This window comes from Saccharomyces eubayanus, chromosome XII (assembly GCF_001298625.1).
Source record: "Saccharomyces eubayanus strain FM1318 chromosome XII, whole genome shotgun sequence".
In the NCBI taxonomy this organism is placed as follows: Eukaryota; Fungi; Ascomycota; class Saccharomycetes; order Saccharomycetales; family Saccharomycetaceae; genus Saccharomyces; species Saccharomyces eubayanus.
Window position 1 is genome coordinate 729,469 of NC_030971.1, and position 27,299 is coordinate 756,767.

At 39.9% G+C, this 27,299-nt stretch overlaps 13 protein-coding genes and 1 non-coding gene across 14 annotated transcripts; 8 read left to right on the forward strand and 6 right to left on the reverse strand.

The window, feature by feature from the left end:
• SPH1 (Sph1p) lies at positions 1-1,938 on the reverse strand (the record flags this gene model as incomplete). Its single annotated transcript, XM_018366874.1, has 1 exon — positions 1-1,938. The coding sequence occupies one exon, from the start codon at positions 1,936-1,938 to the stop codon at positions 1-3; it is 1,938 nt and encodes a 645-aa protein (XP_018220713.1).
• Positions 1,939-4,401: 2,463 nt separating this feature from the next.
• NKP2 (Nkp2p) lies at positions 4,402-4,866 on the forward strand (the record flags this gene model as incomplete). The annotated part of the gene is made up of 1 exon (XM_018366875.1): positions 4,402-4,866. The coding sequence occupies one exon, from the start codon at positions 4,402-4,404 to the stop codon at positions 4,864-4,866; it is 465 nt and encodes a 154-aa protein (XP_018220714.1).
• Positions 4,867-6,169: 1,303 nt separating this feature from the next.
• On the forward strand, positions 6,170-8,800 carry EST2 (telomerase reverse transcriptase; the record flags this gene model as incomplete). Its single annotated transcript, XM_018366876.1, has 1 exon — positions 6,170-8,800. One exon carries the CDS (start codon positions 6,170-6,172, stop codon positions 8,798-8,800), a length of 2,631 nt encoding a protein of 876 aa, XP_018220715.1.
• Positions 8,801-8,921: 121 nt separating this feature from the next.
• On the reverse strand, positions 8,922-11,300 carry BUD6 (formin-mediated actin nucleation enhancer; the record flags this gene model as incomplete). The annotated part of the gene is made up of 1 exon (XM_018366877.1): positions 8,922-11,300. The coding sequence occupies one exon, from the start codon at positions 11,298-11,300 to the stop codon at positions 8,922-8,924; it is 2,379 nt and encodes a 792-aa protein (XP_018220716.1).
• A 266-nt stretch (positions 11,301-11,566) lies between these two features.
• Positions 11,567-15,931, forward strand: MMS22 (Mms22p; the record flags this gene model as incomplete). The annotated part of the gene is made up of 1 exon (XM_018366878.1): positions 11,567-15,931. One exon carries the CDS (start codon positions 11,567-11,569, stop codon positions 15,929-15,931), a length of 4,365 nt encoding a protein of 1,454 aa, XP_018220717.1.
• Positions 15,932-16,223: 292 nt separating this feature from the next.
• On the reverse strand, positions 16,224-17,501 carry SFH1 (Sfh1p; the record flags this gene model as incomplete). Its single annotated transcript, XM_018366879.1, has 1 exon — positions 16,224-17,501. The coding sequence occupies one exon, from the start codon at positions 17,499-17,501 to the stop codon at positions 16,224-16,226; it is 1,278 nt and encodes a 425-aa protein (XP_018220718.1).
• A 436-nt stretch (positions 17,502-17,937) lies between these two features.
• CWC24 (U2-type spliceosomal complex subunit CWC24) lies at positions 17,938-18,801 on the reverse strand (the record flags this gene model as incomplete). Its single annotated transcript, XM_018366880.1, has 1 exon — positions 17,938-18,801. The coding sequence occupies one exon, from the start codon at positions 18,799-18,801 to the stop codon at positions 17,938-17,940; it is 864 nt and encodes a 287-aa protein (XP_018220719.1).
• A 184-nt stretch (positions 18,802-18,985) lies between these two features.
• PEX30 (peroxisome biogenesis protein) lies at positions 18,986-20,545 on the forward strand (the record flags this gene model as incomplete). Its single annotated transcript, XM_018366881.1, has 1 exon — positions 18,986-20,545. One exon carries the CDS (start codon positions 18,986-18,988, stop codon positions 20,543-20,545), a length of 1,560 nt encoding a protein of 519 aa, XP_018220720.1.
• Positions 20,546-20,900: 355 nt separating this feature from the next.
• Positions 20,901-21,137, reverse strand: RPL38 (60S ribosomal protein eL38; the record flags this gene model as incomplete). Its single annotated transcript, XM_018366882.1, has 1 exon — positions 20,901-21,137. The coding sequence occupies one exon, from the start codon at positions 21,135-21,137 to the stop codon at positions 20,901-20,903; it is 237 nt and encodes a 78-aa protein (XP_018220721.1).
• Positions 21,138-21,937: 800 nt separating this feature from the next.
• Positions 21,938-22,654, forward strand: DI49_3828 (uncharacterized protein; the record flags this gene model as incomplete). Its single annotated transcript, XM_018366883.1, has 1 exon — positions 21,938-22,654. One exon carries the CDS (start codon positions 21,938-21,940, stop codon positions 22,652-22,654), a length of 717 nt encoding a protein of 238 aa, XP_018220722.1.
• A 257-nt stretch (positions 22,655-22,911) lies between these two features.
• TMA10 (Tma10p) lies at positions 22,912-23,172 on the reverse strand (the record flags this gene model as incomplete). The annotated part of the gene is made up of 1 exon (XM_018366884.1): positions 22,912-23,172. The coding sequence occupies one exon, from the start codon at positions 23,170-23,172 to the stop codon at positions 22,912-22,914; it is 261 nt and encodes an 86-aa protein (XP_018220723.1).
• An 816-nt stretch (positions 23,173-23,988) lies between these two features.
• DI49_3830 lies at positions 23,989-24,089 on the forward strand. Its single transcript is given in 2 exon segments — positions 23,989-24,026; positions 24,044-24,089. It is a non-coding gene; the product is annotated as a tRNA-Ser (tRNA).
• A 538-nt stretch (positions 24,090-24,627) lies between these two features.
• On the forward strand, positions 24,628-25,821 carry NMA1 (nicotinamide-nucleotide adenylyltransferase NMA1; the record flags this gene model as incomplete). Its single annotated transcript, XM_018366885.1, has 1 exon — positions 24,628-25,821. The coding sequence occupies one exon, from the start codon at positions 24,628-24,630 to the stop codon at positions 25,819-25,821; it is 1,194 nt and encodes a 397-aa protein (XP_018220724.1).
• Positions 25,822-26,124: 303 nt separating this feature from the next.
• Positions 26,125-27,025, forward strand: REC102 (Rec102p; the record flags this gene model as incomplete). The annotated part of the gene is made up of 2 exons (XM_018366886.1): positions 26,125-26,295; positions 26,405-27,025. The coding sequence occupies 2 exons, from the start codon at positions 26,125-26,127 to the stop codon at positions 27,023-27,025; spliced, it is 792 nt and encodes a 263-aa protein (XP_018220725.1).
• Positions 27,026-27,299: the final 274 nt, after the last annotated feature.

The window sequence follows — 27,299 nt, forward strand, 5'->3', positions numbered from 1 at the left end:
CTACAGCGCTACGCGGCCACTCGCCTTTTCCACGCATTTAACCAATTCCTTAGCGCATTTGACCACATCGAACAGGATACCCGCTAATTTTTGATAGAAATGTTTATCGCTGACCTTTAAGAGGGTGTGTCCACCACTGCATAAACTTGTTAGCCTTTTCGAGCAGTCCGTTAGCCCTTTAACTATCCAGTTAGCGTGCTTGTTTAAATATGATTTAGAATTCTGTTGGGTCATTACCTCTGTAGTCATATCAATCATCGTTTTCAATATGGGAGTTAACTTGACGGAATCTTGACATAATGCTGAAATCGGCCTTGCGCCCTCAAAATTCTTAGATTTAGAATCTTGGATACCGCTTAAAATGCCCTGGACCATTGGGACCACAATGGTTGTTTTACCCTCTACAAATTCTAGAAGTTCACCTGTACTAATCTTGGGCGTGCTTTTCTTTACTTCTGAATTTTTCACGTCTTCATCTGAAGTAGAAATCCTGAAACCGAGGCCAGAGCTAGAGCCGAAATGTTGTAGTTTTTCTTTAAATCGTCTCATCCTGGCTGCAGTTGGTGATTCAGGTACATCTGAAAAACTTAAAATCTCTTTATGCTTCGTCGTTTCTGCCGGTGACTTGTTGATGATGTGTGAATTCGGTGGTGACAACCGGTGATGTTGTCGAGATTGACCGATTGATGGTAGCACCTTATCGAGAGGGCTTGAAACATTCAAATCATCTCGCGAAGACAACTTATTTTTGACTGTTGATGGATTTTTGGGATTGTTTAGGTTTAGAACCAACTTTGAATCTATCTTTCTATTGCATGGCGAGGAATCATCCGCTTCATTTATTTGATGCGATTTGCCATTAACAACTACATCAGTTTTGCTAATGCTGGAAATCGGCTGCGGTGTGTTGATTTTTGATTCATCCATTGAATTCCCCGGTTCTACTGTACTGACTTTTCCGGGGGATGAAGAACCGTCGAGATCACTAGCACCCTTTCCTAAAGCTTCTTTACCAACTTCCTCATTTTTCAGTTTTTCAATAATCTTCAATGGTTTCATCGCAGTTTCCCCATCATCCAATTTCTTTTCACTAGGCAATGCAACATGTGGTGGTGAAGTGGGTTTGATCTTGACAATCTGAACGATATTGCAAAACGCAAAAATTAGTTCTGAAATAGATGATTGAATCACAATACGTGGTACTAGGTCCCCAAACGTAAGGTAATACCTTGTTGAAGTGATTGTATGTGACAGGGCACTTTTCAAGTACACGATTTCCTTTTCTAAAGGCTCCGGTAATGAAGGCGATAACAGGAGTGGTAAAACTTCGTTGATTAGACTTGCTATATTGAATACAGTCTCTAGAAGAATTGGTAAAGGTGCAGTTGCATCTGTGGGGTGAACTTGGTGGAGCGTATTTTGAAAGTAAAGTACGAATTGTGAACGCAACTCCCGGAACGCTTCCATGGGCACGATACCGCTTGCACTTATACAGTTATCGTTTATATTAATCGACTCAAATAATGAATCATTAAAATAAAAATTGAACTCGCCCTTACCCATTGTGTCAAAATGACTCATCTTGTTCAAATCATGCAGTTTCCTCTCTTCAATTTCCGTGAAGATGTCATAGATCAAGTTATCGAACTTGGAGTCGTTCAGTCGGGATAGTTTTGATTGCGCTTTACCTCTTTTCAAACCATGATCATCTTCATCTACGTTCGAGTTTGTCAATCTCTTCATCAGTTCATTGTTCACATCCGTCGCTAGCTGCCAAAACTGCGTATCTGATAACTTTGATAGATTGTTGTTATTGCCGCCGCATGAGTTTCTTCTTCGATTATCTTTAGACACGGAAGTTTCTATAATTCTTTTAAAATTCTTATAATCTGTTATGAGATCTATGATTTGGTCATTCGTTAATTCTGAACTAGTCATTTTTTATTTTATTACGGCCTCATTATTGAGAACCCCCCTTTTTAATTTGATCTATTTGCCTTCATGGTCCAAGAACAAAGTTAGTATTTGATTAGTATTTAATTTTTCTTTTTTCTCAGTTAATTATTTCCCCTTCTTTTGTTTTACGCGTCGCGCGTCATATATATATATCAATAGTAATAATAATTTGTAGTAATATTTAGTAATAGTATATTTTTGAATTTTATATTTGTCTTTGAATTTGCCTTTCTTCGTTTCCCATACTAACGCAGGAACCCCTTCTTCTTTGTGGGGATAGGGGAATGATTAACGTTTGGAGAAGCATTATTTATGGAAAGCTCTAGTTGTTTTTTCTTGTCTTCCAAAGCCTTCAGTTGTTTGGTTAATTTTTCCTTCATTTCTTTATGTCTTGCAAATAGCTCAGTTTCAGATTTTTGTAGTTTCTTCTCCTTTTCAGACACCTTTTGTTGGAAAACAGTTTTCATTTCGACTTCCAATTTGGCCAATTTGGCTTCATGTAAAGTTTTCTCTTCTTGTTGTTTGGATATCGGGTCGAACTCTTTAAAAACTGAGTTGTCTTGCTTGATACCTAAATTGGCCAATTTGGATGATCTGTAGTTTTCGTACAGTGTACTATTTGTTCTTTCCTTCAACTCCTCCATGAATTGCTTAATTAAAAGATTTTTCAAAAGGTTGAAATCGGAATGGCTGTCATTATCCACTTCGATCACGCCCCATGGATAAGAACGGCCTCTTACTTGGCTGCCGTTATAATTTTCTACTAGGTCGTTGGACCCAACGACAGCATAAGGTAAGTTTGTGAATAATCTTTCGGATAAGCTGCTATTTTCAGCATCATCGTTAGAATAAATTGGGGGTTTAAACAATTCGATATTTGATTGAGCTAATTGGCCCATAATAGATTTCTTGAAACCTAAAATCTCTTCATCGGTTAAGATGTCGGATTTGGCAATGACAGGAATCAAATTACATTTTTCGTGAACCATCTGCATGAACGTCAAGTCCAAAGGCTTCAAATAATGACCGGTCGGTTCAATGAAATAGAGACAAGCATGAATTCTTTTATCGTTTATCGAGCGTCTGTTGATTTTGTTTTCTGCATCCAAGTACTGGTCGAAGCGAGAGTTGATCTCCTTAATGATTGGGTTCCAGGAGTCTTGGTCGTTATTCAAAAAATCACCAAATCCTTCAGTATCAACAACATTCAAATTTAATTTAACACCGTTTTCTTCAAGAACAGTTTCGTATGACTTGATCTTGACCTTGTGAGTTTGGTTTTGTGCTTGGTCCTCGTGCCCTTCCTCTTCTTGGTCAGTCGTGAGTTCTTCTTCATGATCGTTAACCAAGTTAGCCTCAATATCATCATTATTAAACAAGGTTTTCATTAAAGTTGTTTTACCAATACCGTTGGATCCCACGCATAGTAGGTTGAAATTGAATCCGTTCTTGATAGACTTTCTGTGCCACTGTTTCGGCAAGTTAGCAAACCCTACGTATCCATTGATTTGACGGCGAATAAACTTTACCTCTGATTGATCAGGCAGGACCTGGCCTGTTTCGTTATGGGAGGTGGTAATGCCAATACCGGCACCGGATTCTGCCTTCACCACAGGCTCACCGGCATCAAATGTATCATCATCGTCGTGGTCCTGCGTGCCGTTGGTGAACTGTGAGTCCTCGCCGTCATGGTCATGGGGCTCTTGCTTGATCTGGACATCATTGAAGTGATCTTGTTGGCGTTCTTGTTGTTCCGGGTCCTGTTTGATGGACACTTGCTCTTCCTTGAAATCCATGGCAGCGTGTTGTGGTGCGATTGTGTCTTCTTCACTGTCGTGTAGCTCCAGATCCGTGATGTGCTTTTGATCCGTTTTCCTCGAGAGATTTTGACCCAATACACAAAACAAAACAAAACGCAGTTTCTAAAACCGGGAGAAAAAATGGAAAAAACATGGGAAGGAAACCACGCCTCCACTCTGTCATCACATACGGTAGTCACACCCGACGAAAATACTGATTTAGCCGCCCAAGTGCCCAAACCCTATGGCGGGGAAAGTAAAAGGGCCTACAGCAACAGAAGTTGCGGCGAATCTCCTGGGTAATGAAAGTTGCCAACCGCTAACTGAGAATTCCGAGATCACCACCAGTGAACACGCAACTTCCTCTTTGGATCGCCGATCTCTCACCCTTTTTTAACGTAGCCGGCGACACCTTGTGCTTCCCGCCAGCAACCACAGCTCGCCAGCATGGCAACGACTCTAAGCAGAGCCAAACGTCCACTGCAGACCTTAGAGGTATCAACAACAGCAGCAACGGCCGCGTTCGCCGCCGTCCGCGATGCGGTCAACAGCAAAAAAACAACAAACAACGGTCAAGACAAGTCAAGAAGAACACACCATCACAAAACAGAGCAGACTGAAACCGTTTACACACAACACCTAACAGATGGACTCCGAACAACTGCTGCACCACTACGTCTCGGACTCGCTACTGACCACCCTAGTCCCATTCCACGAGTTTAAGCAGCTCCTGCGCCCACATACGAGCGATGAGCAGCAGCTGCGTCGCTGGTACGGGCTGCTCCAGGCCAGAGACGCACAGGCGGTCGCCACCCTGCAAGCACGGATCAAGCAGTTCTTCGTGGGCTTGCGCTCAAGACTGCTGCGGGTCCTGGAGACTGACCAGCAGGCCCACTCCGTCAGCCTCGAGATGCTTATCGATACTCTTTACAAGATCAACGACGTGTTGCTGCAGCACCTACAAGGCCTGGACGGCGCCATTCACGAGAAAGCTCTGGCGCTGGCGCAATTCGAAAAAATGGTCCGGTCATCAGCAGCTAGGGACAGCGCCATTCCGGGTTTACTACAAATTATACAGTCTTATATCAATCTACTGGAGGCCAGACAGTGAATGGCCAACACGCTAGCAACATACGTCTGGGTCAACAGACCCCACGGGATACTCTTCGCCAACCCACTGGAAGCCCTCGTACTTAGAGTTGAGCAGCTTGTTGTCATTCATACAGTAGCCGTCGCCGCTGGTTATCTTTAAGCATCCTGTACGCTCCATCTGCGAAAGGAAGATCACACGTCTCACCCGGGAGTGAACCAGCGCCATTGAGCACATCGAGCATGGCTCGTGCGTCAAGTAGACGTCGTAATCCAGACACAGATACGCGTCTGCATCTTCGGCTGCGTCTTCCTTCAGTCTTTCGCCGACAGTGCGAATTCCCACCATCACGCTATGGTCGATGGGCAACGAACCCGCGCAGTTCCTGCCATCTTCCACTACCACTTTGCCCTTCTGTCTTGATGGGTCGACAAAGACGCTCACGATGGGGAACCGTTGCCCTGCCGCAGMCATGTTCGTTGACAGCGCCGATGCCCGTGCTAGCTCAACTCGTACTTCCCCCATGTCGATCTTATAGTCGTTCAATATCTGGTCGTTGGGGTTGCCGTTCCAGATCAGCGGCCAATACTTTGCAGACCATGCACTGTTCAGCTCCTTTGTGCTAGGCGCAAACTCTGGTACTTCGATCACGTCCTTTACCTCGTACTTTTCTGCTGTGGGCCAAGCACTCTTCAGCTTAAGATCTATCTCATCCTTGTCATAAATGTACTCTTTGGAACACAACACTACTTCCAATGTGGAGCTCTCCACATTCTTGCGGATCCTTTTCAGATGCTTCAGTGAAACAGGGTCATTTATCTGGAAATCGTTCCGAATTAGCCTACTCTACTAGTTAGTTTACTTCAATTGATACGAAAAATAGAATAAAAAAAAAAAATAAACTATACATACTCGATCACTTTTTTTGAGTCCCTTGGCTCTATTTCTATACTCCATACCGTGACTGCACAATGTATACGTGTATACATCCGAAAGTTAGTAACTCAAACTCAATTGCAGTTGGTGATTCAAAATACATACTTAATTTGGGCGTATTTACATCTTTGAAATTTCGTATCTGCAAAAGCCGATCTTCTATTAGCCCATTCTGATAATCAATCTTCAGTGGATTGTTTGCCTTCTTGACCATAATAATCACAAACTAACGATTACTCTCTTTTGCAGTACTTTTCTTTCTTCGACTGAGATCTATAGAAGTGATGAGATATTATTGATTCGTTACAAGAAAAGAAGAAAAAAAAAATTGCAAATAAGTAAAACGTGACAAAGCTGAAAAGAAAAGGGGCTACTCATAGTTGTGCATATGAAAAGTTTGAGCGAATTCATTCACGACAAGCTTGACATTGATTCAGAAACAAACGCCCTTCATCACGATATTTTAAAATATGGTCAATATAATGGCCTTAATGAACTTTTAACTACGTGTTTCATACTGCCAAATTCAAAGAAAGTCGCACTACCGTCCATTGCCGGTGACCTAAACCATAAATCTGTCATAGACCAATGCATAATTCATCTTTTAACGGGGGACTTCTTTAACAACGTGCTGACATTTGGCTATAGAATAGCTAGAAACGAAAATGTCGATAACAGTCTTTTTTGTCATTCTACAAATGTTAGCGCCACTTTGTTGAAAAGCAGCACTTGGAAATTATTCCATAGTTTGATCGGTACCCATGCGTTTGTTGATTTGTTAATCAATTATACAGTGATTCAGTTTAATGGTAAATTTTTCACGCAAATTGTGGGTAATAGGTGCAATGAACCTCATTTGCCGCCTAAATGGGCTAAAAAATTGTCATCACCATTGGATACCACTCTGCAGATTAAGCAACTAATGGCACCAATAACGAACAAATCATTTCTGCATAGGCTCAAAATAAACTCTCCTAATATCTTTCCTTATGGCAGAATCCTTCCATCGTCATCAACCATTAATAAATTAACCGAGTTAAGAGATGCTGTCTTCCCTCCAAATTTGGTTAAAATTCCTCTGAGTGTAAAAATACGAATCGATATAACTTTACAAAAGCTATTAAATAGACATAAACGTTTGAATTATGTTTCTGTTTTGAATAACATTTGCCCGCAGCTGAAGGAAAATGCATCGGAATTACCTCATCTAAATTTCCAATTACCGCAAGGCCAAGTTCTGAAATTCTTAATCGTTATTCTACAAAAGCTACTACCTCAAGAAATGTTTGGTTCAAAGCGGAACAAAAGTAAAATTATTCAAAATCTACACTCTTTATTAGGTCTGCCTTTAAATGGTCAGTTACCATTTGGTGATTTGTTGAAAAAAATAAGGCTAAAGGATTTTCAATGGTTGATGGTTTCTGGTGTTTCATTCACTAAGCAAAACTTTGAAAATTCTAATCTGTTGATGATTTTTTTTGTTTCTTGGCTCTTTAGGCACTTGATTCCCAAAATCATTCAGACCTTCTTTTATTGCACTGAGATATCTTCCACCGTGAAAATCATTTTCTTTAGACATGATATGTGGAATATACTTGTAACTCCATTCCTTGCAGAGTACTCTCAAAAATACCTTACTGAAAATACTGTGTGCAGAAACCACAACAGTTACACTCTGTCTAATTTTAACCACAGCAGGATGAGAATCATACCAAAAAAAAGTAACAATGAGTTCCGGATTATCGCGATTCCATGTAGAGGTGCAGATGAAGAAGAATTCGCGATTTACAAGGAAAATCATAAAAAGACTGTAGCTCCTACTCAAAAAATACTCGAGTACTTAAGAAAAAAGAGGCCAACTAGCTTCACTAAAATTTATTCGCCAACCCAAATCTCAGATCATGTAGAAAAATTTAAGCAAGTTCTCCTGAAGAAATTTGATAATGTCTTACCAGCATTGTATTTTATGAAATTTGATGTCAAGTCATGTTATGATTCCATACCAAGAACGAAATCTATGAATATAATAAAGAGAGCTTTGAAAGATGAAAATGGATTTTTTGTGAGATCACAATCTTTTTTTAATACTAACACGGGTGTACTAAGGCTAGTAGATGTGGTCAATGCTAGTAGAACACCAAAACCTCACGAACTGTATATAGATAATGTGAGAACAGTTCATTTATCTAACCAGGATGTTATAAACGTTATAGAGATGGAAATGTTTAAGACGTCTTTGTGGATCCAAGATAAATGTTACTTAAGAGAAGATGGGCTCTTTCAAGGCTCAAGTTTATCCGCACAAATAGTAGACTTGGTGTATGATGATCTTTTGGAGTCCTACGATGAGTTCAAAGCCAGTCCCAACCAGAACACATTGGTCTTAAGAATAGCCGACGATTTCCTCATAATATCAACTGATCAACAGCAGATTATAAATATCAAAAATCTTGCAATGCGCGGGTTTGAAAATTATAATGCTAAAGCCAATGAAGACAAAATTATAACTGTGAGCTCCCAATCAAATAATGATATTATTATCCAGTTTTGTGCCATGCATATATTCATTAAAGAATTGGAAATCTGGAAACACTCGAGTACGATGAATGTATTCAACGTTCGTTCGAACTCTAGCAAAAAAATATTTCGAAGACTAATATCGTTATTTAACACAAGAGTTTCCTATAAAACCATAAATTATAACTTGAACTCAACCGCTACTGTCCTCATGCAAATTTACTATATCGTAAAAAACATTTCGGAAGGCTACAAATCTGCCTTTAAGGACCTGCCTATTAACGACACGCAAAATGTACAATTCTCTTCATTCTTGTCGTGCATAATTGAAATGACATTGGACATCTGCCCAGCTACGAAATATGATCTTTTTACTGAGTATGAGGTGCGATACACTATATTGAGCGGGTTCCTGGAAAACCTTTTTTCGAACACATCAAAATTCAAAAATAATATTGATTATTTGAAAGGGGAGATTCAATCTCTGCAAGTGTGTATATAGTATATACAACAAAAATATGTGAAATACAAAATTTGCGGCGCGAAGAAAAAAAACATTAATATATCTATGACAAACCGAAAGTTACTTTCTTTCTTTCCTGACTTTTATGCGTTAGGAGCACTCAACTAAACCCGGGCTTAAAATTTGCTCTTAAATTTGCCTCATCCTTTTGTTTCCTTATCCTTTCTACTTCTTCAAAGCCTCCAGACTTTTTTAGGTTTGAACTACCTACAAAGGTTTCCAGTTCTTCATCAAATTCGTTACTTGCCTTGAGTTTTCTTTCCATCTGCCACATCTTTTCAGCCTTATCAATAGCCTCAACCCTACCGTCATGATCAGGATTTAAAGATTGAACGGCCACCATGACTTGCTCTCTAACCTGGCTGAAGGTACCAGGTCTCATAATCGGCAAGATAGGATTGTTCTTTGATCTTGAAGGGTTCTTTTCTTGCTCCTCACAACACAACTTGATAAGATCAAAAGTTTCCAACGCTTTGCCTAAATCCTCGTTTAAATCAAGAATCAGTTCCTCTTGCAATGTAAGAAATTGCTGCTCTTCACAAACCTTGTCTAGCTCAGCTTCCCAAGTTTTCTTCCAATGTGGTTTTTCAGTATCGATAAACTCTTGTAGCCTTGCTAAATCAGTTTGAGCGTTATCTAGATCTCTACACACAGTTTCTAGTTTCTTTTTAGCAGGCTGTGACCTACGCTCAGCAACATCTTTCCTCATGATTTCGATCACATCTTGCAAATCATCTACTCTACTTAGAAGAGTATCTGATAAATCGCCAAGTTCAGTTTGCGATTTTTCCATGTATATTCTGTTTGAAGAATTCTTGGTGGAGAATGATAAAGATTTGAATTTGTCGACTTTCTTTAAGATATTGATAATCGTTTCGTCGATATGTGATCTATTGTTATTGTGCACTTGTTTTATTTTCCCCAGCTCATACTGAATATCCTTGACAGATTTGTCATCCTTTTTGTCTGCTATAGTACTTTTTGAGTTTTCAACGTCAAGACCTGGTTGTGGTGTAGTTTTGTGCTCATTAGCAGTTCCTGAACTAACATTTATTTCTTTTATGCGCCTTATTATATCATTTTGACTTTTTGATATTTCTGCCTTAATTGTGTCAAAAAGATTCTTGATGTTATTCGTAGAATCTTCTTCAAGCTTCAGCTCAATAACAAACCCTGCTTTAACCTCATGAAGGTTTTGCTCCTCCAATTCATAGAATATTCCATAGTGGGGGTCCATTATGTATATGTCGGGGAAGGCATTTGCGCCAGGGGAATAAGTAAATCTCTCAACAAAGAGCAGCCTTAGTGCTTTTTTTGTGGTGGGAAGTTGAATATGACACTTCTTTATTTTGTCCCCCACTTTTAAGAAAATTGGGCAGGCTCCATTAACAATTTTTCCTGGTGAAGTTGTAACAACACTGGATAGCCTTTGAGGAGAGGCGTTAACGTTCTCAGTAGAAAATGCTGCCTTCATTGATGGGCTCTTCATTGATGGACTCTTCAAATATGTTTCAGGATTAACCACGGATGTATCATCAGCCCCATTATTATTATTTTCCACAGAGGTATTAATATTATCATCATTACTGGTATTTCCGTAAAGTTTCGATTTTCTGACAGTTTCTTCGAGATGCAACATTGAAGGGGATGGCACTGATGTAAGACCGGCAGCAGCAGCAGCCTCTGTAGTGGACTGGTTAGTCAATTTAGCCATATGATATGCTGAATATCTCTTTGATGCTCTTCTTTGCAGATTAGTGCCTTTCTTTAATTGAGAAAGCGCATCATCGTCGTCTGATACGCTTGATTCGTTGGATTTTGAAGACGGCTTAATTACTGGATGGACCAAATTTGCCTTGGGTGGTGAGACTGATGGCACCTCTATCGAAGAGTGATTTACCTTTACCTCATTCGTATCTACTTTTGAAGCGCTTCTTCTTTGATCGTGTATAATACTACTTTTTCTACTACTTAGTGGAGTCCCTTCGCGGGTACCTTCGCTTCCTAAGGAAAGATTGCTAGTAAATGAAGGATTTTGTTGATGATGCGATTTTATACTTATCCGATGCTCCTGTTGCATATTCTTTAAAATAGCTTGTTTAACTTTCAGTTTGTCCAAAAGCGTGACTATGATTTCTCTGATTTTTGGTAGGTGCTTGTTCAAAGTTTCGTCAGATGGTGGTTCCCTCAAGGTTACCTCCAAAACACGTCTCAAAGCCATTGGAACATCACCCACATCCGACATATCAACTTTAGCGTGCGTGAAGAACTTCGACACGACTTTGAAGTCATTACCGAGCTGAACGTATGCGTCAGATACCAATTTACCGGAAGTTGATCCTTTGGACCATTGAGTCAGAATTTGGAGAAGATGCTTAGTTGACATTAGCAACTTTGTTACTGTTGTTTCGATACTACTGCTACTAGACGCAGTTCTTTTAATTTTCGAGGCACCATAAGCCGATTCATCCGCAGCCATTTTTGGTGAACTGTAAAAATTCTCAGAGGGTGTCTAAACCAATTTTAACGAACACTTTGCTATGCTTTTTCTTTTCTTAGAGGATCTTGCTCACATGCCTCAAGAATGCATAAATAGTAAACAGAAATTCGTTCGCCTCGGCTAGCGAGATATCTGTAAAGTGTAAAATCGCATCTAAAAAAATCAAGCTTCAAAAGTAAATAAATGGGGAAAGAAACAAGATTTAACAATTTGAACCGTAATAGGGACGCCCAGCAAATAAGCTTATGGATGTCGACGAACCGAAGTCTACTGTGATATCAGATTCCGAAGCAGCCGATGAAGAAATTAGCATCATATACAGACCCGAATTCAATGAAGATTATCTTTGGGCAGAAGAAAGGGCTCAAGAAACATTGGCAACCCAATCGCTGGAAAGCATTCATGCGACATCAAGCGTGAATCTGTTTTCTGGAGAATCTGTTTCCCCTTTAGCAGCAACTAATGAGCAACAGACTTCAGGCTTGAGATGGTCTTTGAGAAAAAGGAAGGCTATTCAAAAGATGCCATATAGTTTAGAAAGGATAAAGCACAGGCAGTTCTTAGAAGGCTATGATATTACGGGCTTTGATACCGTTTCAAATCAGTTAGTTTTACCAGAGAATACCTTTCCAGTGGTTGAGCAGCAAAAAGTGCCAGTTGCGAATAGAAGTAACAGAACTTTGGAGGAACAAGATAACGATACTACAAACGATATCGGGTTCCAAGAGGATGCGTTTGGATTAGAAACCTCTGATAGCGACGAGGTGCAACCCAGAAAAAGACATCGTAATTCTAATATTCCTAACCACGATAGGGCCATTCAACCAGATGATTCTTTGGATGAAAATGAAGATCTTGCCAATAGAAGTTCACAGGACTCTCAAAATGATGAAGTTATATTCAGAGGAAGAGTTTTGAATGTAAAAACTGGTTATCGTGGGGTTTTACCCAGGGTTGCTTGGGAAAAGTCATTACAAAAGCAGCAGTCTTCGAAAACTACGAAAAGAAGGGCCGAACTATTACACCATAAGGGAGTGGCTAAGCGGAAGATACACAAGAGTTTCCACAATGAAGATGAAGAACAAGGGTTGTTAAATGATCTTATTGCGCCAGATGACGAACTAGACGTTGATGAAGACATTTCTCATGACTTGTACTTGAGAAATCCCACAATAGATCGTGAAGCTAGTGAAAAGGAAATGAAAGAATTAAGGGAATATTATGAAAACAAATATCACGAAGACGAACCATTAGCAGAAGCTTCTAGTTTTGATATCAATGGGGAATACCGGAACGAAACCATATTTGAGTTGGAAAAACACGGTCCCAAGAGCCGCTTCCCCCGCATATCTTACAAAGAACAACCTATTATATATTTAAACTCACAACACTCAGATAGTGGGATCAGTGAACGGTACAACATTTCTGATGAAGATAATCAAAGCATAATATCCTCAAACTTTGCAAAAGAGCATAACGATGGCATAATTGATAAGATGCTAGTTAAAGCTAAAGGAAAGAGGCCATCTTCTGGTTTGAATAAGAAAACGAGAAGTGCTACAAAGTATCGGTACCATCGCGAAAAGCTTGGCAAGTACCAGACCACAAGAGCTATAAAAGTTGGAAAGAGATCGGCCCGTAAATCACGCTCTATGTCCATTAAAAAGTCTATACCACTCAGTTCAAAAAAAAAACATGCAATAGATGAATACGCTTTTGAAGTTTTAGAATCAGAACCCCTAAAAATAGAGGAAAGCTCTTTTAACAATGCGCAGAAAAAGGAGAAGAAGAAGAAGAGATCACCGGTATACCCGAGTATGTCTACAGATTCTGAATTAAGACCAAAATTAGTTTTTAATACTGTTGTTGAAGTTCCCACGAATCGATATGCTTTTACAAAGTCAAAAATGCGCATTCCCAGCGCTAGCTATAGCACTGAGTTTAATGAGGAAGATCTGAACCAAGAATCTCGACCAATAATGGCTGTTCTTGACTCGATTTTAATGAAAAAACCGTTTGACCCGCCTGCTGTCATTAAAATCGAGTTGCCTGGCAAGACATATGCATTATCCAAATTGAATCCTGCAGATATATGCACATCTCTTCGGGATACTTTTAGGATCATCATCGATAAAGGTGTCACTGATACGGAACTAATTCATTTTAACGAAAGTCTTGTTGCTTTTTTGGTGCATCTTGATATGCCAGAACTGTTCGATATAATTAGCGAGTTTCACCGTGAATTTAGGTCGAAAGTCAATGGCTTAAGAAAAAAGGCTAAACCAATCCATTTTTTTCAAATTGCAACCTGTCAATTAATGTTTCTAGAAATATCAAGATATAACAAAATTTCAACGGCTTTGAAGTTGGAAATGGATACCAAGCTTGTGGATCATATTGTCTCCTTTTTTAAACTGCTCTCTGTATGCTACGATTCTGTCACGAAAAATTCGATGGAATATTTGTATACGAGTTACTATATTCTATCTTCTATTGTCGATATTATACATAAAAAGGAGGGTTTATGGGACTTATTGAAAGACCATCCCTTTTCCCCTCGGATTTCGCTGTTACTGGTCAATATATTTCCAACAAAAGCATGCTGCTGGCAGGTTCTGAAGTTGGATCCTGAGTTTGAACCTTTGAATTCGGCATTTCGATTCATCAAGTACTGCATTGAAACCTGTAACTGGAACGTTTCTAATGGTTTGATTCTCTCTCTTGATCGCATATTCAAAAGGAGAAGATTCTCTGATTTCGAAGAAGAATCTATTACATCGCACAACAATAAGATACTATATCCTCCAACAAAGCAACCCATGCGCCAATTAACGTTTAACAAATACTTGCGCTTACTGGCATTGTGTGAGCTGTCTAGTTCCAATATACAACGAGTGATACCAATGAGTGACATTTCTATACACGATTCGATATCGGTTTTGAAGAATCGTCTGAACCTTTTAATTGTTTTGGCCACAAACTTTGATTTGAATTTGGAGAAACGCTTCCAAGAACTAACACGACCGTTATATAGTAAGGACTATTTAGACTTTCATACGCCAGATGCGCTCAAGACGATAACAGCATCCATTATGCAGGCCAGCCTTTCATTTTTGGAAATTAGTCGGAACAAGAATTATCCCTTCAATGGGAAATTTATAGTTTCGTTATTCGGTAAATTGATACTACAACAACCTTCTACATCGAGAATCACGGAGAACTTCCTGAAGGAGTTCATACCTTTAGTTGACAAGATGAAAAGAAAAAGTTTAAACATGCTTAAAATGTTGTACTCTTCACTGGTGGCCATGTCTCAGGAGGAGGTTTTCGAGGCTTCTTCTGTTTTGTTACTGCAGTTATATTTGAAAAACTTGGATATGTTCGGTTCAACTTGGGTCCAGAATTACCTTCTCCAGTTTACTAAGAGCAAAGCTCAAGGGAACACTAGTTGGATAGAGTATTACTGTCGTGTTGGAAAATTCCTTGTAGATGCGGGCGTATTTACTTGGTGGACATTCTTTGCTTATAATGGTCTAGATGCTGCACTAAATTTTCAACTTGCGTTTGACTCTCTAATTATCGATTTCTGCGATATAGATTCATTCGAATTGTTGAGAAAACCTCTCTATTCCGTTGCGGCTGATTTACTGCTCAAATCCCAGGATAACTCATTTTACCAATTTCTTTCAAATCTATTGAAGAGGGGACATATTATAGCTACAGATTTGATACCTGCATCCAATGAGAAAGAACTTTTAAAATTGGTATCCGTGTTTTCTAAAGCGTTGCAAAAATACTCATACCAAGACTTATTATCTACTCTTTTAGCCTTAGCCAAAAATCATTGTGAAGATGGAGACATCAGCAGAGATTTTTTAGCAAAATACCTGGAATTTTTGAACAAAAATTGCTTGACAGAGCTAAGAAACAACCAACTTTTCATTACGCTAAGAAGAGAATTTGGTGTATCAAGTGATGAAGATGAAAAATGTAGGTTTTGGAACTCCTTCAATGAATCAGGGGATATCCTGTCGAAAGTTGCTTTTGTTGAAGCTGGAGTTATTCAAGCATGTTGTGTTGCGGGGGAATTTGATGGATATCTTGATAAATTGAGCACTTTATTCAACTCCGTCATCTTGGAAAATCCTTTTACATTTTTTTCAGACCTGGTTATTGCACACATTTTTGAAGATAGGCCCCCTTTTGACATGAATATTAGGAACTTTCTTTTGTATCAGTTCATAACCCTCCTCAACAAAGTTTTAAGGATGAAATTCGAGCAAGTATCTCCCGATGAATTTTCTGAGCTTTGCAAGCTACACAGGGCATTATGCATTGAGTGCGTTACAGACGATACGTTTAGTAAAAACAAAGAGCTCGTTAATGAAAAAGCCGCTTTTTCATCATCTCTTTTGAGAATAGCTGATGGATTTTGGGAACATAGTAGGCTTTCACAGTTAGATACGCTTAACAAAAGCATGAATGTACCCTGTCAAATCCCACATACTAGTGTTCAAAATTCACTTTCTGTGATTGTAATAAAGATAATAGAGGATAATATAGAACACATTAAGGCATCTGAACCTTTCATACAATTCAAAAGTACTTAAATAATACTTGTGTAATATGAACCTTATAAAAATATCGATAACTAAACCGAATCAATCGACGTGTGCAGTTGTATTAAAAAAAGGTAAAATCCTTACATGCACGAGCGATGAAACTCAATTATCTGTTTTACACAAAAGCCACAAATGAGCACACTTTTTTGTTCAAACGGCCGTTTACCTTGGTATACTTAATCTAAAGCTTGTTTTCAAGCTTTTTTTCGATTTCTCTCCCGGTTGACTAATAATAATAATAATAATACAATGTTTCAGCTCTATAAGAAGACCAAGATCGCTACATTCTCATCGTGGTTTCTAAATCATCCAGTCTTCTTCTGCCTCTTCTAGATAATCTATCGGTTTCTCTCTTTAATCTTCTCAAGTTTCTTTCTTTTTCGATTTCTCTCTTTTGGATTTCCTCTTTTGTTAATATTTCTACTCTTGGGCACCAATTAGAACCCAACTCATCAATATCCAACCTTATACCAGATAGATAACCGAATGCAGCATCGTTTGGTACATGGTCCTGGATTAAATGGCCATCGACCCAGTCCTTTTTTATCTTCAAGATTGTTTCATGAAGCGATTGAGATACTAAGGGAATGAACTCTCTTGTTAAACCAAGGTCCTGTACAATGGAAGCGGCAAAGGTTTCTGGGGTTAGCGATTTATCGTTCAAGTTCCACTGGAAATTATCTTCAAAAAATCTGTCCTGTAGATTGCAAGTCAAATTGATTATTACATGTAGATCAGACATTATCTCTGTGGCTGCAATATTTTCTGAATCTTTTAATTGATCTTTTATTATATTAGCAATTTGAGTTTGCAAAGTAGCAGAAGTCATATCAAGATCTTTACAATATATGGAGGCAAATTCTTCCGGGGTTATTGAGTCATCGTTGTAGTTCCAGAGAAATTGGTCCTTTATAGTATGGCCCATATGCTCTACTTCCAAAGTAATTGGTATCATGATTGCTTCTCCAGAGTTCGCATTTGCCTTCGTTTTATCGTCTGTGTTCAATCTGTATGGTGACACCACTCTCCCATTAATAAAAGTGTCTCTTATCTTAGGGTACCTCAAGATATTGAATGGGTTATGGTGTTGGTCCTGGATATCTGGCAAAATGGCGTTTCCAATATCTTGTGCTTTGGCATTATTTGGGCCGTTGCTGGTATTGTTGGCGTTATTTAGACCGGATAAAGATTCTACAACCATGTTTGACCCGATATCATATTTGTGGTTCGATAGAATATTTTCGGTGTTGTTTATATTCTCCAGGGCATTGTATTCGGAACCGTCCATGGTCGCACCATTTGTAAGTGCGGGTGTATTTTCATGAGAAACGACATTATCCTTATAGTGTGTGTCAGTATTGGCAAAGTTGGTACCGTTCATGTTGAATTCATCGAAAAGATCGTTGTCGTATTCAGCATAATTGACGACTTTAGCTCTTTTATGCTGCCTTGTTTGCTGGGCCATTGTAAAAATGGGGATGTTATCATCCTCGTTGGTCAATCTGTTGTGAAAATTGGAGATATAGGCCTGTGGGATAAGCTGGTTTTGGTGTGACATGGTTGCTGCTATACTGCTATTGACCGTTGCTGCTCTTCGTTTACGTAGTTTATCACAGTCTATTATTTCTAACCTATGTTTGTCTTAGTTTCTTGAAATTTCATTTTTTTTTCGTCAAATAGTCGCGGCAAGATAAAATGGGTAGATCATCACCCAAATAGCAATAGCAAATACAAAACACTTCTATGTGTATATAGCTTACGTACTTCTTATATGTTGCTTACCGCTGTCACTTTGCACTCTAATTCCGTAGAGCATGTATGCTAAGGCACCTGTGCATGACGTGTGTCGAAGACCGTGACGGTTAGCGCATGACCTCGGTACATTAGGTTCGGTATGTGTTTGTTATTCACAGAGTGTATTCCCGGCCTATTCTTACAGAGGAGGAGGGTGCCCAAGAGAGTTTAGCATATTCTGTTCTGCAGTCAAGGTTGCCTCACACCTTCCTCTTGCCCAATATTTTTTGCAAATCGGCAGCTACTTTGGCACTGCCGTGCGTTTCCTTGCCACATATGAAGCATTTGGTACCTTTCTTCATCTCTATAGCAAAGCACGACCCACAGAAAAAATGCCCGCAGTTTGTGACCACAGGTGACTTGTAATTCTCCTTACAAATAACACATTTGAAAGGGATCTTGCCCAAGTCCAATGCGTCCTTCCGCGAGTCTTCATCATCTACATTCCATTCTTGATTTAACTTCCAACCAGTATTGAAATCATCCCTTGAATGTAAGAATTTACAACTATCTCCGTAGCCACAAAACCCTGTCTGTTTGAAATCTTTACAAACATCAGGCTGGAAGTCCATAAGCACCGTGGTCCGGATATTCGACGGTTGGTTAATCTGTTTAGCTAGCCGGGCCTTTTTGCCACTCATATTCAATGCTAGCTCGTTGCTGTCGTTGGACTGCTCTTTCCTGACTTTCTCAGTCAGCTCTCTTCTCTCCGAGTTCAATAGGTCTTCCTTTGTAGAGTCGTCGTTGACCGTCAGAGTGTACTTACCCAAATCCTCGTTTCGTCTAGATAGACTGTTCTCATCCGGACCTGAGGGCCGAAGCCTCTTGGCACTTTCAGCTTTTGTTGAGGGGATACTGCCAACGAAGTCGTCACCATGATCGCTAGCGACCGGCTTCTCATTGCTGAAGTCGATTTTTTGCCTCTTCTTCTGGCCTTTTTCATTGACAGGGCTTTTCTTCACTACTCTCTTCCTAAACATCAGTATCTGCTGCTGCTCTTTATACGCTAGTGGATCGGCAATCCTTTGAGCATATATGGCTTCTAGTTGTATGAGATGCCTCATGGATTTTTCTTAATAATCCCCCATGGCACGGAAAGAAGCGCGAATAGACTAAAGGGTTTTCGATTAGCTTCACAAATACACACTCCGGATGGGTTGTTTGAAGGGAAAGATTAGCCATGTAAGGCCGCAGTCTGGAATTTAAGTTGTGTAGTTGGTTCTCTCGAGCGTGAACAGTTGATTCTTGATGAGTGACAACACAACGAACGTGCATGAAACTAGAGCCAAGTTTGCTGAGACATTGCAACCTAGGATCGGTGGTAATACTACTAAAGTGATACGAGCCGCTCTAGACAAGAACGATGCTGAAAGCGGCGTGTCCAACGATAATGACGACGGGTCACTAGAGAAGGTTAATGTGGCCACCTCGCCGCTCCTGACATCGACGCCGCCCACAATATCTAAGGCGCTTGTTAGGTTGTACCCTTATTTGATTATCATTGATGACATACTAGACGTTATCACTTGGACAGGGACGAATATTTGGAGCAGCATTTTGATGCTGTGTCTCTTCGCTGGTATGGTACTTTATTTCGAGACGTTAGTGAAGTATTTCGGGCATCTTGCCATTATTGCTATCCTTTGGGGGTATTCGTTATTAGACAACCATATCGAAGGTACGTTGAGTTCCTCGCCAACTTTAGAAGATATTGCGAGTTTGATGAATCGGGTGTCCTTGAAGTCAGATATACTATTGTCTCCCATGGTAAACCTTGGAACGCAAGATATCCAAAGGCTGCTATACACTACAGTTATCTTGTCTCCGATTTATGTTATGATAACTTGGCTGCTCTTGCCACCAAGGAGCCTCATGCTGATAATGGGCCTATTTCTCTTGTCATACCATTCTCCCTGGTCCAAAGTGGCAAGAAGGCTGTTATGGAAGTTTAAAGTCATTCGGTTGCTAGTCTTCTATGTTACTGGCTTGGATCTCGGTGGAATAAATAAGGATCAAGGCATTTTTGCTACAGTCCAAAAACAGGTGAAGAAGTTGGCCTCGACGGAAAATGCAAACGGGGTGTTATCCAATTCTAAACCCATTCGTTTTACTTATGTGTTGTATGAGAATCAACGTCGTTGGTTAGGAATCGGATGGAAGCCTAGTATGCTGAGTTATGAAAGAACTCCATGGACCGATGAATTCTTGAACGAGGCACCCTCGCCTGAAAACTTTCATTTGCCTGAAGAAACCAGTTCCATGGTCTGGAGATGGGTTGACAAGACATGGAGGTTAGACATGACCAATGATGGGGCCATTCAAGTACCAAATTCTAAGGCAAGAACCGCCGCCGAACCCTCCCCTGATGAAGGGTTTATATATTACGATAATACGTGGAAGAAACCCAGTAAAGAAGACTCGTTTTCTAAATACACCAGAAGGAGAAGATGGGTGAGAACTGCAGAACTAATCAAAGCTTCCGATTTTGATGAAAAAGTGAAAAACTCAAACAGAAATTCTGTCATTGAACAGAAATCTGAAGATAGCGGGGACAGTTTAACCGCTGAGCAAGAGCTTGAAAACAGCAAGAAAGAAAAAGAACATACAAGAAAAGTAGGGGAGCCTACAACAGAGGAAACCAAAGAGTTTGCAGAAGCCACGAGTGTTAGTGAACGTGAATTTGAAAAAATATCCTCAAAGGAAGAGGAAAAATTAAAAATGAGAGCAAGGGATCGGTTGGCAAAGGTGCTAGATGACAACGAGGAGAAAGAGCAGCCAAGTGGCCGCGACAGCAAGAAGGTCGTGTGAATTCGATGATTTGTTACTTTCACATGATATAATTCCTATATTAGTTTATAACAAATAATAATGTCCTATCAAATAAATTCTTCAAAAAATTAATGCGGGTTTTGTTTGTTTCTTTGAATGAATAGTAATCCAATTTTTTATTAACTATACAACGTTATGACTTTAAAAACTAAAAAAATATGTTTATGAATAGTAAGAAAAAGAAAAGGAAACGGAAACGAAAAAGATAGAAACACCTCCACTTCTTGTATAATGAACACAAATGAATATTATTCGTTATGGGGATGGGAGAGCATTCTTATTTTTTTTTATTTCTGTCCTGTTATGATAATACTCCTATTATTCTTTATTTTTCTTATAATTTGTTAACCTTCAAAGTTGGTGGCAAAGATTGGATCAATTTCTTAGCCTTACCAGCATCGTTGATAACCAAAGTGTACAAAGAAGAAGAACCTCTAACCTTGAACTTGGTTTGTCTGAATGGCTTACCGGCCTTGTTCAATTTCTTGTTAATTTTAACAGTGGCGGTCTTAACGTCAGCTCTTCTGGTCAATTCCAAAAATTGTTTGATGTCGGTGATTTCTCTAGCCATTTTTCTTTGATGTTTGTCGTAGTGTTTTGGACCTTCAAAAAATAACCTATAGACAAAATATGTACTTGTTTAAAACTAAAAAATTAACTGCTTTAGATTGAAAATTCAATATTGCGTAGGAGCACATAGCAGTAATTGGGATTGCTACTTCCCATAGAAACTTGGAAAATTCGCTATATTTTCCAGTCAATGGATATTGTTTCTTCGAGCTTTTTTTTTTGACAAGCGCGCAAATAGCAATTTCCTTAAAAAAAGAGAATATACTGGGTGAATGGGTGTATAAAACTGTACGGATGTTGTGAAAGGAAATAAAGTGGAGGAAGAAGGGAAAATAGGGAGATGAGGTGAAATGAAACGTCCCTACGTTAAGTGCAAGAGCTTCCTGGGATGGTGTAGATCATTCTAGAAACAAATTTCAAAAAATGCCCGTGCTGGAAAGACCATAGTAGCTTGAATGCGTGCTGCATGTTGCAGTTCCAGCAAACAAATGCGCGGTTGGTGGGACAACGTTTCCATTCCTGCTTGTTTATTTATTATTTGTTTTTGTTTTTAAATCGCGCTAATACTTGGAAAACTGCGTAAAGCCCGGAAAGGAAGACGTGATTATAAGATCATTGCATGACTGCGAAGTAAACTTTTTACAGAAAGTTTTTTATTTACTTGTTTATTACGTATCTCAAATTTCAGATTTCATTTGACTCATACTACACGTAAGGGATTAGTGTGAAAACGAAACTAGAAGTTTTCAAGTCTTAACACTTCCAAGACCAATATCATCAAGAACATAAGGGAGAGAGCAGATGTCAGGATTCCTTCAGAGCACGCTGCTTGGTCTAGGTAAAGACTATTTGCAAGATGAGTACCAAGAACTTGCAGGACAGCATTTCCAGCCGACCAGGGACCCATTCTATGAAACGAACAAAGACGGTAAGAAGCATCGTCTCAGGCTTCCATATTATTGCACTAAAGACGAAAGTAAGGCGTGGAAGAATGTTCAAAACAAGGCGTGGATGCATGACAAATCAGTGTGTGGATGCTGTTGCTGGACGTCCGTTATAGGATGGGCGCCATTACTTGCGCTTTTACCGGTGATAGGACCCTTATTGATGTATTGGGTGCATGAGCAGTTAATCGAACTGGCAGACAAAAAATACGGATTACCTGTGGAAACCAAGGTGAAAATGCACGGAAACATTGTTCTTGATCTACTCATCAGTTTGGTGCCGGTTTTAGGCAGTGTTTTCGCATGGTTGCATGCGTGTTCCACGAGAAACGCAGCCATTGTCTATAATTTTGTTGGACAAAGAGCGCTAGAAAGAAAGCAGGCAGAAATGATGCGTGAGAAACAGGAAAGCGAGAAGTATGCTAATACCAATACCAACGGACCAGCAGTAAATGGGAACGGGAACGGAAACGGGAACGGGAACAGAAACAACGGCAAAGCTTACAACAGGCCACCGGCGGTGGCCACTCCGCCCACCGCAGCATACACCCGTACTCAGAGAGGCTACAGGTAAGCATATGTATACCAAACTATATCTAATTATTATTGACAGGTGAACAATAAATGTGAGTTTATTTCTTAACGTAAAAAATATATATATATATATATGTATAAGGTTTTCGACACGAGCATGATACATATGCTAATACGTTTAATGAGGGGAGGTTGTAGTCGTTAAATCATTAAAAAAAGGCAGATTTCTTAAAATCTTCTCTTCCTTGAATGCAGAGAGAGGGGGAGAAAGGGATGGCAATGGGTACAGCCGGCCGATCAAATGTGGAATTGTTGCAGGTCGCAAAGCTTTCTCTCATTGCTTTGAGAATTAGAACCTCTTCTATCCTTGTTGAAAACGGTCTTGATCTCGCCAGAGTCGATCAAGTCGTTGATTTCGTCGCCTGCCTTGCCCCAATTGCCCTTCCMGCATCCTCCTCTCTTGATGTGGTTTGGAGATTCGCCAAAGTTCCCGTTATGAGAAAAGTATTTTGGGTTAGACTTAGCTTCGTGGACTGTCCATTTGTTAGTTCTGGTCATGTTGAGTTGTTGTGTTGAGGTTTTGTGTGTAATGTGTTACTATAATATAATCTTAATAGATTTAGTTACTTTCGTAAGTGTACCACTATAAAAAAAATTTCATAACTAAACAAATAAGGGGAGTAGCAAAATCTACCACTCAAACGTTCTGCTTTTATATACATTTTCCGTGGTGCCAGCATTGCCCAACCAATCCACATTCGGTCGAGACCACACCTCCGCCACCACAACCGCCCACGAGTTTTCTACCCCAACCAACGCCTTCCACGCCACACACCTCGTATACCGTAATCATCGTCCTGTTGTCAACGGGTTCAGGGGGCGGCTCAACACGAATGCGGGGTGCTCTCCCCGCATAATCCGGGAAAACCCACTAAGCGCGGCGCTAGTACTCGTTTCTTCCCCGCCATTCATTCTGTGGCAAAAAGGGTGCAGAACCCGGAAAACTAGCACGTATGTGAGAGAAGAGGTGTCTAGGGGCCATGTGAGTCACTTGCTGGCTTGTTGGCTGTGGTAGCCTCCCTTCCCCGTTCCACACAAGCGGCGTCAGAGTTATGGTGTGCATTCTTGATTATTGATCCGTAAGGATACCCTCGTTTCTTCCATGGGCTTCTTGCCGACGTGTCTCCAGGGTCCGGCCATTCAAATTTAGGAATCGACGTTCGAGGTTTTTTCAAGCACCACATCGTGTATGGGGCTGCCTGTTGTGCACAGGTGAATGCGTCGTGCTTGGACCTCACCTCCCTGGTTACAATGTGCGACACCACAGTTTGGCCGCCCGATATATGTCTCAATGGTTTGGTAGTTTCTCAAGATGTCCCAGTGGCCGAGTGGTTAAGGCGATGCCCTGCTATTTCCTCAGAAAAGCAATTAGGCATTGGGTTTTACCTGCGCAGGTTCGAATCCTGTCTGTGACGCACTTTCTTTTTTTGCAGTTCCGTTACTTCCATCTCTCCGAGGAAAAGTGGAGTAGAAATTCCCGCACACACAGGCTAAAAAATCCGGTTTTTGAAAGTTTTTTTTCTTCAGTAATCGCTTTTTTTCCTCTCTGCCTAACCGAGGAATGACGACGAAGACGGAAAGGCGGCTGGATTGCGCTGCATCCGCTTACGTAGGTTATAGCAACTACAAAGATTTACGAATTTTATTGCTCGAATAAGTTCCAACATGTATTTTTCTGATTTCCCCCCATTTTTTGAATAGGTACATCGCTGCTTCTTTTTTTTTTTTTGACTTCAATTGTTGGAGATAATTTGAACATCCTTTACTTTGTTTTTATTTCTTGGTGAAACAATTCTGTTCACCAAATATATGATTGCGTAAACAAAATAATCGTATCTGCATGATATAACAGACGTAGAAAGAAACAAACCTAGAAAAACAACCAATTATCCTAAGAAATACTACTAGCGTCAGGCAAGTAAACCAAAGAAAAATAAAAAAATAGAATCAATAATGGATCCTACAAGAGCTCCGGATTTCAAGCCACCGTCTCCAGACGAAGAATTGAACCCTCCGCCAGACCCAGAATCTAAAATCCCGAAATCTATTCCCATTATACCATACGTCTTGGCCGATGCGAACACCTCCATTGATGCACCTTTCCATATCAAAAGGAAAAAAAACTACTCTAAGCATCATCACAATCACAGAGATAGTAAAGACAAAAAGCACCAGCACATCCCATTGAACCAAGACGACTTTCAACCGCTGTCTGCAGAAGCGTCGTCCGAAGACGATGATGCTGACCTCAAAACGAAGGAACGATCTAGTTTGGATTCAAACACAGAATCGGAGACCAGGGGTGTCCAAAAATATCAAATTGCTGATCTAGAAGAAGTCCCGCACGGGATTGTTCGTCAGGCAAGAAATTTGGAAGATTATGAGTTCCCCTCCCACAGACTATCAAAAAAATTACTCGATCCAAACAAACTGCCGTTAGTCATTGTAGCATGTGGGTCTTTTTCTCCAATCACATATTTACATTTGAGAATGTTCGAAATGGCTTTGGACGCCATCTCTGAACAGACGAGATTTGAAGTCATTGGTGGCTACTACTCCCCCGTTAGTGATAACTACCAAAAGCAAGGCTTGGCTCCATCTTACCGTAGGGTACGTATGTGCGAGTTGGCTTGTGAAAGAACTTCCTCTTGGTTGATGGTGGACGCATGGGAATCACTGCAACCCACCTACACCAGGACCGCTAAAGTCCTGGATCACTTCAATCACGAAATAAATATCAAGAGAGGTGGTGTGGCTACAGTCACCGGCGACAAAATAGGTGTCAAGATAATGCTGCTGGCTGGGGGCGACCTGATAGAATCAATGGGTGAACCAAACGTCTGGGCAGACGCTGATTTACACCACATCCTGGGTAATTACGGTTGTTTGATAGTCGAACGTACTGGCTCTGATGTTAGATCGTTTTTGCTATCTCACGATATCATGTATGAGCACAGGAGAAACATTCTTATCATCAAGCAACTCATCTACAATGATATTTCTTCCACAAAAGTCCGCTTATTCATCAGACGTGGGATGTCTGTACAATATCTGTTGCCGAATTCGGTTATCAGATATATTCAAGAGCACAGATTGTATGTGGACCAAACCGAGCCTGTCAAGCAAGTTCTTGGGAACAAGGAATGATTTGCCGATCAGCATTCTATCTTTCTCATGACAGTTTTTTCGATCTTTTTTTTCACCCACACATCGATTGGAAAACGTTAAGAGAACAGAAATGTGATATATGACTTTACTCTTATTGTGTTTTAGTTTATTTTTCTTAGTTGTATAATATAATCTACTTTTACACTTTCTCTTCATGTAGCTTTTCGACCCTCAGCGGTTAAATTTAGTATCGAAAAACTAAAGCTAAAAATGTAAAAAAGAAACATAAGAAAAAGGACACTGGTTCAGAATACGATTCTGACACATACAGACAGAGCCTTAATGGTAGATATAACGTTCCTGACACTATTTTTGGAAAGTTGTGGCGCTGATGATAATGACATATCAAAAAAATTATTGTCTTCTTGGACCTCTACTTTGCACTTCGAAGGCCCAGAAACAACATGCTCCAGTCCGCTATATATTCCATTGTTATCACCAGGAGATTTAAAGGTATGTTACTTCATGTATAGGCAGAATTATCTGCCTGGTTCAAATAATGCTTTTTTTTGCAATAATTACTAACTGTGCTAGATGGCTTCCGATTTGTATTTATTGGTAGATAAAACTGAATTTTAAAATGAACAACGAATCAATCACAGCTGATCCAGAACTGCTTACACGGTTGAAAGATATAGTATGTTCAAGTACCCATTTTTGGGAGGAGCAACTATTTTATAAAGTTCAAGATGTTGCTACAGAGGAAAATTGCATCACTCTCAGTTTAAAGTGTACGATATGGACGGATGCTCAAATAAGCACGTTCTTAGACAAGCCTAGAGAACTTCATTCGCATGTTAAAGGGTATCCCGAAATCTACTATATCTCCGAATTGTCCACAACTATCAATTTCTTTTCCAAAGCGGGAAGTTCCATAGAAATGGACCAGATTATTCCTCACCTAAACGAATATTTCTCTTCTTTGATAGTGTCCCAACTGGAATTTGAGTACCCTATGGTTTTTTCTACGACCGCAAGACTTCGTTTGAAATGGCAACAAGGCTCCCTAGGCCCGATATCATACGCTCTAACCAATTCTTCTGCATTGCTTCCAATAATGCTCAAAATGATTGCAGAAGACAAGACCTCGACAACAGTGTATCAAATTTTATGTCAAAAAAGAAGCCCGCCAATTCAAAACTTCCAAATTTTCTGCTTACCGGCAATCAAACATGATAAGTAACCCTTACATATAAAGTAATTTAATGAAACCCCATTCAGTAATTAAGTTTTCAAAAAAGTGTCAGTCTGGAAACGGCGCATTCTTTATATTTACACTGCCTCTAAACTATTGAAGCCTCTCTATCGTAATCATACTACTACCACAGCCTTAGACGTCATCTTTCAACCGCTCGAAACAAGGTCACTTTCGACGTAAAGGCTGTAGCTGTTATTTTTTTACAGTTCGGCCTTTCGAGTTTGTCTCCTTTCCAGAGCTCTCGTTATTTGTTACCTCA